The following is a 14,885-nucleotide window of genomic DNA, read 5'->3' on the forward strand; positions in this document are numbered from 1 at the left end:
CACATTTGTTACGCTTCTGCTAATCTTGTCACTTAACAGGATGAAGCTCCCACCTTCCCAGTGAAATACTCACGTAAAATTGAACACTGCTCTGCCAGAATTTAGTATCGATGAAGCTAGAAGTAAAGGAATGTTATCACTGCTCTGGCATGTGCGAAAACTCATCAAGAACATTTTAACACTATAATTGGAAGGTTTGTGTGATGTGCGTACTGTAAGACCTTCGGTACACACACCATCAGATTATTTGACTTGTCGCTCTAACGAAGTAGGCGAGTGTCAGCAATATGTCTCGTGGTCTTATCGTGGCGTGTTTATCTTCTGCCATTAGGTCAGACGATAGAAATGCCACTTGCACGCTTAGAGTAGCAGATTGACGGTGACCAACTTTAAACAGAACTTGATTAGTTTTCACACACATTTATTAAAATAATAAAAAGCATAGACTTTAGGTTACTTGATTCTGGATGCTGTTTACAATTGACAATATGAAGTTCCTTTGGTCTTGGTCCATTAATCTTATTCTCACATATCTCTGATACTTGACAAAGTGTCTATACATTTATCTTCATGGCTATGTACAGGAATATGATAATCTTATCAGGCGCAGACTGAAACTTGACTGTAGACTGGTGCAGATAAATGCAGACTGACTAATCGGAGGTCTGTACACTCGTTATAACACCTCGTGCATTCAGGTATCACTGCGCGAGTGTGATCCACGAGGAGAAAAGGTTCTACATTAGCAGCAACCTCATTGGCTGTGTTGCATATTAATACGCGGATCAACCGAGCGAGGTGGCGCAGTGGTTAGCACACTGGACTCGCATTCGGGAGGACGACGGTTCAATCCCGTCTCCGGCCATCCTGATTTAGGTTTTCCGTGATTTCCCTAAATCGCTTCAGGCAAATGCCGGGATGGTTCCTTTGAAAGGGCACGGCCGATTTCCTTCCCCATCCTTCCCTCACCCGAGCTTGCACTCCATCTCTAATGACCTCGTTGTCGATGGGATGTTAAACACTAATCTCCTCCTCCTCCTAATACGCGGATCGACGGAAGCAGAATTTGGTCCGTCTCTAAGACAGCGCCATCTCGTAGTGCGGAGGCGGACCAACGCTGCACCTGCGCTGTTGTGCTTAGCGGGGCGCGCTCTAGTGGGAAAGTTGTGTATGCGCTGACTACGCGGTACTATGTACACAACAGTTTGCTAATATTATTGTTGAGCAGATAAACTAAGTTTGGTTTGGACACATGCTGGATGAAATTAACTATGTTCTGAAGCTGCTATCTGAGCCAGGGGTTTAAAATGTAACAAATAATCGATTTTAAGACCTAAATTTTTAATTTTGGGTTTTGAATGTCGAGCATGCTCAAAAATCTACATTTTATCTTTTTATTCTGTATCCAAATATTTATGACACCGATGTGTCATCTTGTATGTATATATTAAACCAGGGACCTAGAAACAATGGAGAGGCTTCGTCCCACCGTAGCCCTCAGTGGTTCACTACCCTGCAACAGACACAGCAGTCCACCCACCCCACCGCAGCCCCATACCGAACCCAGGGTTATTGTGTGGCTTGGCCCCCAGTTGAGTTTCGTTGTTCTAAGAGTGATTACTTTCAAAGGAGTTTCAGAAGAGTAATCACAACAAAAATAAATACAAATATAGTTTTTAGGCCTAAAAACGGAAACTACCCAAATTCTTTGTATTGTATGTTACAGAAACAAAACGAGACCCGCTAAAGATAACACATAGGTTTCTAAATATGTTTTTGATAAAGACTAAAGAAAAACGTAATCTTTTGCAGAAGGTACAGTTTTAAAGACACAAACTTAGTTCTCGACATCTAAAATTGGCAATGCAAGTTTTCAGTCCCAGAAAGATGGCTAACTGTTCAAGACAAACAAAAGAAAAAGGAAAAGACTCATGTCACGGGACATCTTACCAAGAGACTTTCCTGGAAACCAACTTCTTAGAATATACTATTTTAGAAAGATTTCTTAAAGCCTTCAGTTGCCATTCTCTTCATTTATTGTACGATTGTACAATTTTGGCCTTAGGCCATTTTCATGTATTTTATGGATGATTTTCTACTAGCAGATTATGTCATATGTCATTGCTCCTATGGCATCATGTTATGGTCATAAAATAAATCAGAGGTCGTCATGCAGTTGCTCGAAAATAATGTCCTTCTAAAATAGCGTGAACACCTCGTATTTATTTTATGACCAGAACATGATGCCATAGGAGCAATGACATATATGACATAATCTGATACTAAAAATCATTCATAAAATACTTTAAAATGGCCAAAGGCCGAAATTGTACAATCGCACAGGAAATAAAGAGAATGGCAACTGAAGGCTTCATGAAATATTTCAAAAAGTTCATCGCATCTTGGGATACTATCACACTGAAAATTATAGAAACACTTTTTTAGGATAGAAAATGATAGTAAAAACGGGTATACCTTACTTACAAAAACAGATATACAAAACTCATTCTCGAAAACGAGTTTCGCTCGAGACTGTATAATGCCACAACGAAGCATAGCCGAGGCGCAGCAGTTGAATAAGTGGACGCTCATGCCATCTGTTGGATAGTTTCGCAAACAAAAGCACAGGTGCTTCCGCCTGGCGGCAGTCAAATGAAATAGCACTACGAGTAAGACAGTATCTGAATAATGCTGCACTCGGACGACAAAATAAAGAAGCATTAAACTAGGATAACATTATTACGTATAGTAAAAATATTAATTTAATATTAGTTATATATATAAAATATGACTGTAATTGAATATGGTAATGTTATGGTACGTCCATTTGTAAATAGAGAACTTGGCATAGTGTAAATTAATGTTTAAATGTGAGAGAAATCCCCGAGAACGTGGACAATGCAGGTTGGTGTGTGAATTTGGCAGTAGATAGAGATGTGTTCTGGAACTGTTCAGATGCAGAACAGAGATTATGCGGCGCGAAAGTGACAGTGTTAGTGCGGTACGGTAACGTTGCTTATAGACAGTTAAAATTGAGCTTACAACAAACACGGACTGGATTTATGGTGTGTCAGCAAGTAAAATGGACAATAAGGCTTGCAGGATGCAACATTTCGGCGGAGACGGCTTGTGAACGATATAGTTGCTGTTCCCGCTCAAAAAGCACATGGCACGCCTTGTGGAAGTCTGCATAATTTACGACGGACTGCAGCGACCAGCAGCAAGGTATGAAGTGACCGGTGTCTGCAGCTAATGTTGCAATGTGATCTTACTACCATATGAGATCCACTGATGAGCTCATGCCAGCACAAGCAACGAACTAGTAGTTATCGTACGACAGTGTTTTTATGAACAGTGTATTTTATACCGCCGTCATAACAAGTACATTTATCCGTAGCGAACCAGTTTATGAATTTATCAAGTCAAGTTCTCTACAGTGTAATGTCTGAGTGAAATAATAAGTTTGTGATTCAAAGTGCATTCCACGAGTGTCATCAATTATTTACAGAAAATAGTTCATTATTATCCCAAATCCATCACTGTGTGTGCAGCAATACCAGTAAAAAGGGTATATTACTTGAGTATCGGCATATTAATGCAACAAGAGGATATAATCAGAGATAACGCCGAAAATTTCCAACAAACGCCGGATTATACAACTGACAGAAGACGCCAGGTACTGTGCCACATTAATTACAGTTCAACTCGATGTGGTGGCTTTTCAGTACATTATCAACTTAAAAACTCATTCAGTCCCATTAGAACAAAATTATTCTAAAGTAATGTTTTTGACGTCTCTAGTAACCATCAGTTCTATGTGTTCATTGATTATTCAATTAAAGAATTTATTGCCACCACAGTACTCATTGTACATTCAGTACAATGCAAATTCAGTAACATTAAAATCATTGCTGACAGTTGGTGTAGATCAATCTAACTTACAGTAAGTTCAAGTGTTTATCATATGTGTTTGTATTTTGTGTTACTTAAATGTTGTTCGCCTGCTAGGCGTGATTAACGTACACTAGTTAGTGCATTCTGTTCAGTCACTTCAAAGAGGTTATTTTTGTTAATGAAAATCAGAATTCATTTAACATTTGATTTCTTGTACGCCATCGCCAATATTTATTCAGTAATTCCGTGTAGTAGTCTGAACTACATAGCAAAGCTATTCAGGCTTATTACACGCGATAGCCGTTTACAAGACGTCCGATGCCGCATGGTCTAAAAATATTACAGTACATTCGGATAGTGGCATCGCAACTGACCGATCCACGCTCTGTGGCCCTTTTTACCTACGTGAGCGCATGATAGAATCATGGCTACACAATGAGATATAGCACCAAGACCTATACGAATGTCGTCAGGCAGGAGAATGCTACACAGATGTCCTGCATGTGAAACCAAATTCACCTGAGGAGAATCTTAATACTCAATACATAATGTTTGCCTGTAGATTCTCACGGAGTTTTAACAGAGGCTTCAAACGGGTTCATCATAATAATTTATAAGAAGTTATCCACTGCTGTCATGAAAACTGCGACACCAACAGGAACTGCAAATTAGGGTAAGTCCAGGAGAGCTGGTTCAATGGGCGAGACGAACCAGTGGCGTATTTAACAAATGCGCCGCTAGAGAGAGGACATCACTATTTGTGAGGAAGCTCTTTTGTTAACGAACGTGGCTAGGAAGTGTTGCTGTTTTATTCGTCTTGGTTCTGGAGAAGAATCGCATTCTTCTTTCAGATAATCCGAAAAGATTTATTGTGTAGTTACTTAATTTTATTAATAAGACTTAGTTTGTACAATCTTGAAGCAGTTTTTTTTCAGCCAGCATGACAAACGTGTAGGCATGAAATTAACCTAAAATGGCCACAGAGTTCGCACTTTGCAGGCAGAAGTCGGTGTAGTCCATCTCTCCCAGACAATCGCGAGAGATGGACTAATGTTATTTGGGAGAAACGGACCATGTGTTTTAATGTTGGAGAGATTGGCTAAAATTAAATTTAGCTTTGCGGACGGCATTGTGCGTGCATTGTGTAGGCAGAGAATTGCGAGTATGTCACGTACGTCTTCTGCACAACGTCCAGTGCCCCGCCGAGCGGACTACTGATGCTGTACAAATGCAGTCTATACTTTACTAGGTGAAATGCGCCCTCTTGCTTGGAGGACGGGGAAACTCTCGCAATAAATGTATTGAGCTCCACTGCTTGTCCACTGAGCGTTTTCTGAAAGAGCCAGTCAGGGCCGAGGACTCCTGTTTCTCACCACATATCAATGTCAGCCAATTCATGTCCGTCTAATAACAAAGAAAAGGTGGGGGGGGCGTGGTGTAAAGAAAGTCAAACACGCATTCTGCCAATCTCGAAACTGGATGTAGCGTAGAATGTGACAGTGGTTACTTCATATTTATTTATTCTTGTAGTCTACTTGTGTTTTTAGAATAAATAATTTACGGTATCCAAGTTATGATTGATTCTAGTAGCATCTCGACAGGAGTCATTGGTTTGATGTGCTAAAATGAAGTGAAGTAAAACCACAACACGATACTTCGTTTTATGGAAATCCCTAGGTGTAGATTGTCAATGGTAGAGTCGTCTTAATTATTTGTAGGCGTGAGAATGCTAGTGCGGAGGCAAAACTGGACAACCACATATACACATACACTATATGTTACAGACACCACAGGGGTTTGCACCAGTTTGAGTTCATCACCATATGATCTTGAGGTGATGAGATTGAGTGGCGATGGATACACAACACGATGACCTACCGTCCACGCAGCTGGAAAATTTGGCAGCCGTTCCGTTTCTCAAGTATTAAGGCCAGTGGCTGTGCTCCATTTTCGAGGTCTGTCTGACTTTGTATTTTAACGACTTAACGGAAGACCTCATGCTGCCCATACTGTCTTTCCCACCGCGATACATCTTCATTTACATCTACAAACACACTCTTCCAGCTATACTCCTGTTCCACTCCCAGAGAATGCAAGGGAAAGTCGGCTATCTATACTTACGTAAATGTACATTAGTGGCAGTAGAATCGTTTGCAGTCAGCTTCAAATGCCATTTCTCTCAATTTTCTCAATAGTATGCCGTGAAGGGAACGTTGTCTTCCTTCCAGGGATACTGACCTGAGTTCATCAAGTATCTCTGTAATACTTGTGAGTTGATCGAACCTACAAGTTACAAATATAGCAGCCCATCTCTGAATTATTTCGATGTCTTTCCTTAATTCAGGTCGAATTATGGAAAGACATCGAAGTTATTCAGAGGCGGGCTGGGAATCCCAAACCTCTATAAGTACTGAAGAATGGGTCGCACTGCGCGCCATCTCCCATACAGATTCCTAAACTTCTCTCAATAAACCGAAGTCGACCATTCATCTTCCCTACACCGTCATTAAGTGCTCGTTTCACTTCATATCGCTTTACGACGTTACACCTATATGTTTATTCGACGTGACTGCGTGAAGCAGCGCAAATTGACACTGTGTTCTAACATTATGGGTTTCTTGTTCCAGTTCACCTCTATTAACTTCCGCAATTCACAGAGTAATAGTGTTAGACGCTTCCGCTGAGCAAAACGTTGCCCAGATATCTCACTCTACGAAAACCTGTGGTTGTGGGTCGCCTAGAAAGATGCGCGTCACCACTCACCAGGTGCTATGACTGATGAACTGTGTCATGGCCTTGAAGCAACATGGAATGACATGTCCGCACCTCTCATCCAGGCTCAGTTCGATTCTAGAGCGAGATGGTTTACAGTCGTTGTTGCCGCCAGACGTGGTAGGTCTGTGTACTAAATTTTGCAGCCTATATACGCTCAGTTCCCATAAGAACTCATATATACGGAAGATAGCACAGAGAAGGCCGAAATACTGAATTCGTCTTCCGAAGTTGTTTCACCGCGGAAGATCGTAGCACTGTCCCTCCTTTCAGTCGTCGTACGAACGTCGAAATGCCAGATATTGAAATAACCGATCGCGGAACTGAAAAGCCGCTACACTCGCTTAGTAGTGAAAAAGGCGTCAGGACCAGATGAGATACCTAAAAGATTCTATAAAGATTATGCGAAAGAACTTGCTCCCCTTCTGGCAGTAATTTATCGTAGATCGCTTGAGCAACGAAAGGTACCTAACTACTGGAAAAACGAGCAGGTCATTCCCGTTTTTAAGAAAGGCCCTAAGACAGATCCACACAATTATACACCTATATCATTGACGTCAATCTGTTGTAGAATTATGAAACATGTTTTATGCTCAAGAATTATGACGTTTTTGGAAAATGAACATCTCCTCTATAAAAATCAACATGGATTCCGCAAACAGAGATCCTGCGAAACTCAGCTCGCTCTGTTCTTCCACATGAGATCCACAGCGCAGTGACAATGGCGCTCACGTTGATGCCGTGTTCCTTGATTTTGGAAAAAAAACAGCGCATTGCCGTTTAACAAAAAAAATACGAGCTTATGGAGTATTGGAGAAGACTTTCGATTGGATTCAAGAATTTGTTGCAGATAGTCCTCAACAAGTCGCTCTTAATGGAACTAAATCGATAAATGTAAAGGTAATATCCGGAATACCACAGGGAAGTGTGATAGGTTCGTTGCAGTTTACAATATATGTAAATACATATAAATAAATTAAATGATCAAGTAGAAAGCGTCGGATAATCTTTAACGCTATTTGCAGATGATGCAGTTGTCTATACCAAAGTAGCAACTCCAGAACATAGTAAGAATTTGCAGAACGGCCTGCAGAGAATTGATGAATGCTGCAGGCTCTGGCAGTTGACCCTGAACGTAAATAAATGTAACACATTGCGCATACATAGGAAAAGATATCCTCTAACGTACAGCTACACTATTGATGACAAACAGCTGGAGACAGCGTCTGTCGTAAAATATCTGGGCGTAACTATCAAGAGCGACCTTAAGTGGAAAGACTACATAAAACAGATAGTGGGAAAAACGGACGCCATACTAAGTTGCATCAGCAGAATCTTAAAAGAATGTAAGTCGTCCACAAAAGAAGTGGTTTATAAGACTCTTGTTCGCCCGATTCTTGGGTATTGTTCATCTATGTGGGATCCCAATCAGGTAGGACTGATAGAGGAAATAGAGAAGATCCAACGAAGAGCGGCGCGTTTCGTCACGGGATCGTTTAGCTGGCGAGGGAGCATTACGGAGATGCTAAACAAATTCCACTTGCAGACGTTACAAAAGTGGCGTTGTGCATCACGGAGAGATTTACTGTTGAAACTTCGGGAAAGCACTTTTCAGGAGGAGTCGGACAACATATTGCTTCTCCCCCACATACATCTCGCGTGTTTACCACAAGGAGAAAATTCGAGAAATTAGTGCCAATACAGATACTGGTACCGAAAGCACCCTCTGCCACACACCATTAGGTGGCTTACAAAGTATGATGTAGATGTATGTGTAGATGTAGGTGTTTCCAGTCTATTGTATACATACAACGAAAAAAGCACTCCGCATTCAGGCCACGAGTGGCCTACCGGCACCATCCGACCGCCGTGTCATCCTCAGCTGAGGATGCGGATAGGAGGGGCATGTGGTCAACTCACTGGTCTCCCGGTCGTTATGATGCTATTCTTGACCGAAGCCGCCGCTATTCGGTCGAGTAGCTCCTCAATTGGCATCACGAGGCTGAGTGCACCCCAAAAAATGGAAACAGCACATGGCAGGTGGATGGTCACCCATCCAAGTTCCAGCCACGCCCAACAACGCTTAACTTCGGTGATCTCACGGGAACCGGTGTACCCACTGCGGCAAGGCCATTGCCTATGCATACAACGAGTAAAGTTTTATTATTTATGTTGCATCTTGGCGTTGCAGTTATAATGGCCAGCAGAATATTTCTTGTACGTTTACATGATGGGACAGATTTTTCAAATTGCACTTGACACTTTCTTAATAATAATTAACAAAGTGGTAGTTTCCATCTTTCACTGCTGTTCATCTCCCATTATCTCAGATGCAAGGCGCGATGTCTTAATGGCACACTTGGCAGGCGTATCGCGGTCAGTACCTTGTACGGCTGGTCCACCTGAGCGGAGACGAGACAGGTCCAGACCAGCACCACAGCGAGGACTGCCCAGCGCCCCATGCCCACGTCTCGCAGCCCACTCCAGCTGGGGCCACCGGCTAAGCTTAGGCCTCCCACAGGGTCTGACAGCCCCTGCCCAGCCTCCATCATTTATATGGCCGCCGTGCGTCATGAGCCTCGAGATAAGAGAGACCTCCGTCCGAACTTGAAGCTCGGGCGGCAGAACGCAGAGTGCTTTGTGGTAGCGGGAGACGCACCGGATAGAGATACAGTCGCGACCGGAAGCGGATCCGGTGGCTATTTGTTCGGCGTCCAACACGGTATTCTTTCCGGCTTTAAACGCTTCGTGACGATGGGCGATAAACGTTGTGAACGGCACGTTGTTGTGGCACACCACGTTTGGCCGTCCCCTTTCTGCTGCAGAGGAAAATTACATAGTTACGCAGGCCACTACGAACTAATCTCGATTGCTACAACCCGCTATGTGCTCAGTTACAAAGTCGTAACGTTTCGTCCCTGATACGAGTTAAGGACTTTGAGTGATGTTTAACGTTCCCCTACCACCAGAGATCGACCGCCTCCGTAGCTGAGTAGTCACTGTAAATGGCTGCCATGCGAGAGACCAGGAAGCGATTTCCGGATCTGCCAGTGATTTCAATCAGTTTTCCTTGTTGGGAGGAGTGGTATGGGACACACTCAGCCTTGTGAGAGAAGCTTTTATTAGTGAAGGAAATGAATTCGCACAATAATTCGGTGATCACTGTGCATTTTTGCTTGTAAGCTAGTCTATATCGTTTACAAATTTTCATCTAATACGACATATCAACTCGATGCTCCCACGTTTGCATAGGTTTTATTGAAACTGGTCCTGAAATTTGTTTTGCAAGTTCTGAATCTTGATCTGATGGTGACTATACACGAAACTACGTAACGAACTAAAATATATTAAGCAATCCAGACGAACTTACTCTCATGTCTTGAGAATTCTCCTACTAGATTTGATTACAGCGTATCATCCTGTGCTGGATGCGAACCTGAAGGCACTGGGACGCGTGAAGTAAGTCAAAGGAACTCGTTTTTTATACGCCTGGAATCCATTAACGCTCTACAGACGTTTCAACAAATGCACCTTGCAGAAATAGTTGTATGGACCATACAAAATACTACACTTCTCTTGTTGCAACGGCACGCGAAGGTGACACCAGAGCACACGGAGGAGAAATGAACAGGCTGACATAACAGAGGAGGATGGGGGAGGGGTGACATAAATGAATTATGTTTCTTTAGGCTCCGAACTCGTTATTGAGCCAGCTGGACCAGCGTCAATGTCCAGAAGAGTGGCTGCAGGTGTGGGTGAAAGAGCTGCGTGTTCTGAAACCCACTGTAGGTCCGTGGAGTTCTGCAATGTGAAGTCTTACTCGTATATTGCACTGTCCTCTGAAACATGGCTTTTTTCTCTGGCGGAAATACCGATCCTACTAAAACTACAAATAGACTAACGTGTGGAACATTGGGACTAAATGCCCCCGCAAGACCCTTGTTTGTCTCATCCTTACCTTTGCCAATGTAGTACTCAAAGTGCCCTCTCGCCTTCAGCAATTACGTTTACAAAAGATATAGGAGAGGTGTAGTTGTTTTGAGTCCGTATCCCAACACACTACAGCCCCCACACACTTGAGAACCCAGCCCTGTTGCCGCACCCCTGTCTCACCTTCACTCCAACTCAAAGCACCTGATATCCTTTCCAAGCGGAATTTCAATTCTTTTGCCTTCCAGACATGAACTTACCTTTGAGATCGACCCCTCCTTCCAACCGTACCCTAACCTATTCAGCCAATCACCAAATAAAAGCCCCGACCAAACCATTCCTGTCCCAGCTGGCATTCCACTCCTATCCTAACAGCCACATCCCAACTACCGATTCGCCGGCCGAAGTGGCCGAGCGGTTCTAGGCGCTACAGTCCGGAACCGCGCGACCGCTACGGTCGCCGGTTCGAATCCTGTCTCGGGCATGGACGTGCGTGATGTCCTTAGGTTAGTTAGGCTTAAGTAGTTCTAAGTTCTAGGGGACTGATGACCTCAGAAGTTAAGTCCCATAGTGCTCAGAGCCATTTGAACCAACTACCGATTCCTTCCCACATAGACATCTCTCATCCTTGTCCATTCAACATCCTCCCCAATACCTCCCACATCCTTATCCACACTCACAGCATGAGCCCAAAACACTTCATTCTTACTACGACTACAAATGTGCTACAATCGTCATCATTGTTTCATAAACTTAATCAGAATTTTAACATTGTAAATTTTTATATTTTTAGACATTTTTTGAAGAATCAAAGGGTAAAGATAAGCAACACCACAGTTGACATCCCAGCGCGGGGGTGGAGGAAAGGGGAAGGGGGCGGGGCAAAGAACTGGACAAAAATATGACATCAAAAATACGACACATTATCATGCCTAATACGGTGTAGAAAACCCGTTGCCCTTCAAAAAAACTTCCAATCGTCTCGAAATGAATAAATACATGCCATGTATGGTTTTCTAGTGAATCTTAAACCATGATTCCTGAAGAATATTGGCAAGTTTAGGTAACGTTGTTGGCGCTCCCTTCTCTCCAAGGTACGCCACGAAGGCTCAATAATATTGATACCTGGTGACTGGTGAATAGCATTTGTTCTCCGAATTCTACGATGGCGTGTAAATTGGTGAAAACGAATTGGGAATGGTTTCGAGAAAATGTTGTAGTGGAATTTATGTGGAACAATGAATGGGCAGCCACTTGGATTTCTTGTACTATATGGGATATTCAAAGGGTTGTAAATTTTATACAAAGCAGATGAGATATTCGGATATAAAGAGTTGTCGGGGAGCAGTGCCATTACAGTGAGAGTAAATTTGGTTTTACTTACAAGGATACGTTGTATGGGATTGACCACATTTTGAAGGAGATAGATAATGTTATTGTTTCAGTGGGGCACGTGGGTTGGTTTCTAAATTTTGATCAGGTGCAGATTATATATGAGGTAATTCTGGCAGCAGTATGAATAGGTTTGATGTTGGGAATGTTCTTGTTTTTACTGCAGTGGAAAATGAGGACGATATGGGTGACTGAAGGATGATGGGATTTCCGAGAAAGTACGCACAAGGAGTGTAGTGCCAGAGATGTTATGGATTCGGAGAGCTTTTCTGACAGAGGTGTTGGGGTTTGAATTCAGTTCTCGGTCAACCTGCTCTGTCGTGATCTCTGGGCGAACACCTTCGATCAAGACAGTGAGAGTCGGAAGGGAATTAATGTTTTCTGGGACGTGATGGTGCGAGAGGGCGCTAGGACACGTGGTGACCAAACGTTATGGCAGAGAGTTTGCCCAGTAGCTAGGAGTAGAATTCAGGGTTTGTGGATTTTATAATCATGGAGTCTTTGCTGATAATGATTTGGATCTTTTGCAGGTTGGAGTGGTAATTTCGAAGGAGTAAGGAATTTTAGTACAGTATGGAAGTGCGACATTCAGTTCTGCAGTGACTTTTGCAGCTCTCGTCCTCTTCAACGACTGTTCCTCAACACACGCTTTCGTTCGAGTTATAGCTTAGTGGATAATGTTCCTCTACTTTTCCCCTATGCAACACAAAATTCGATACGGGGCCCCTTGAAACACCTAGCACTTAGGCTGACATTGGTTGGGAAAGCACCCATCATAAAAGTACCAACAACTTGCCCGCGTTCGAATCCACTTGACTCCGGTATTATGTGCCCACAATTACACAGAACACTGTTCTGACCACGTACAGAGAATTGTTCACAGGTGCAACTCACGATCAAATACGGCAGTGGAATATGCAGACATTGGTGGCATCTGCATTTATGTTCAAGGACGCATTTGTCGCGATGTTCCCACATTTCTGTCCAACCCTTACACATACATACATACAATCTCTTTTAATTTTTGGATAAGATGGTGGATAAAATAAGTTAAAATATATAGTTCTATAAGCTCCCGACTCCTTGGAGATTATATGGGTTAATTAATGATTATTATGTTACATTCCTCATGTTTTACTTGACCGTGTATATCGAGACTTGGTTCGTTGTTAAATGCAGTGGTGTGGTACTAACTGATGGAGACGCATTAAGAACTGGTAAAATTTAATTTCTTTCCTTTATCACACTGCACAAACATAAACACATTATCATTCAAACTGTGTGCCACTACTATTAAACATAGAGATAAATCCTTCGCTACGGAACCGCTTTTGGCTCACGCAGCCTACACCTTCCACAGCCTCTCAACAACTGCTTCAGCTTGCGAATCTCTGCGCCACTGGACATTGTCGCCCTCCAAAGAACAACCACTTACAGATACTACACACCAGTACCCTCACAGTTCGAACCCCGTGTACCGATTAACGGTACTAAGAGACTTTATCTATACAGTCAGGCGAATTCCACAACTGCAAGTCGACTCCTAAATATTTCCGATTGGGATCCCATCTACCACACTCCCAACCTAGTGGCATATTGACTGGAAAGAAATAGACCGAATGTCAAACAGTTCCCTCTAGAAAATAAAAAATACGAAACAAGAACAGACAAAAAAATTAGGAATGAATCTATTAATAATGGCATAAAGGCTGCAACCAGTCGTGTGAAAACAAACATTTTTTATGGTACTGGAGCTTCAGTTAGTAAAACTCATGCCGACAAAAATGGTTCAAATGGTTCTGAGTACTATGGGACTTAAAATCTGAGGTCATCAGTCCCTTACGACTTAGAGCCGGCCGCGGTGGTCTAGCGGTTCTAGGCGCTCAGTCCGGAACCGCGGGACTGCTACGGTCGCAGGTTCGAATCCTGCCTCGGGCATGGATGTGTGTGATGTCCTTAGGTTAGTTAGGTTTAACTAGTTCTAAGTTCTAGGGGACTGATGACCACAGATGTTAAGTCCCATAGTGCTCAGAGCCATTTGAACCATTTTAGGACTTAGAACTACTTAAACCTAACTAACCTTCGGACATCACACACATCCATGCCCGAGGCAGGATTCGAACCTGCGACCGTAGCGGTCGTGCGGTTCCAGACTGAAGCGTCTAGAACCACTCGGCCACTGCGTCCGGCTCATGACGACATTTGCGGGTTACTTCGGACCACATTAAACATGGTGGAATTGTAAGTCACGCCACTTCAGAAGCGGTCATTACGAACAGGCAACGTTTCGGTACAAGAGCGAGAAAACCGTGAGCTCTGCAGAGCGGACGAAGCCCAAGTACATTTCAAAATGATAACCAAGAGGAATAGCAGTGTTCATAGTTTGTAAGAAACGCTTAAGATGTTGATAGAACTGGAGGTGGAGATAAGCAACTCAGTCTGCAGGCGGTGTGTGGTACAGTGGGATCTTCTTATTGTGACGCGGTTGCTGGTGCACACGACGATCGGGAGCTGCGCACGCTGTTGAAGGGATGGCGCCGCCTGACGGACGTACCCCACCTGCGGGAATCAGCTGCCAGAAGCCACTGTGGTAGCGATGCGATCTGACGCCCACACACCAATGTCCGAGAAACTTGTTGAATAGTACAGCAGTTCTATTACTTTGCTCGGAGTCAGGAACACATTGCGGCTGCTCTTTCCGCGGTAACGCCACAGATATTGTCACACATCGTCTATGGGTTCCGTGTTCTTTTGTGACACTGATTTCGACGCCCTGCCAACGATGTCTACCAACTCGTGCGGTAAGTCATCAGCCAAAGTAAAAACTTAAGCTTTGAGGGGTTAAGTTGTGATATTTCTGTTTCTATGCTAATCTCTATGCCCTATAATTTGAAGTT

The 14,885-nt window shown here is 43.2% G+C and overlaps 1 protein-coding gene across 1 annotated transcript in view; it reads right to left on the reverse strand.

The window, feature by feature from the left end:
* The window catches only part of LOC124798587, a 38,866-nt gene extending 29,636 nt beyond the window's left edge, over window positions 1–9,230 (reverse strand). The window contains exon 1 of the mRNA XM_047262050.1: window positions 9,051–9,230. Within this exon, the coding sequence (XP_047118006.1) occupies window positions 9,051–9,218 (168 nt within the window). The 5' untranslated portion in view covers window positions 9,219–9,230. The remainder of the gene's footprint in view (window positions 1–9,050) is intronic.
* Between the last annotated feature and the right edge of the window lie 5,655 nt (window positions 9,231–14,885).

The sequence above is a fragment of the Schistocerca piceifrons genome, chromosome 5 (assembly GCF_021461385.2).
Source record: "Schistocerca piceifrons isolate TAMUIC-IGC-003096 chromosome 5, iqSchPice1.1, whole genome shotgun sequence".
In the NCBI taxonomy this organism is placed as follows: Eukaryota; Metazoa; Arthropoda; class Insecta; order Orthoptera; family Acrididae; genus Schistocerca; species Schistocerca piceifrons.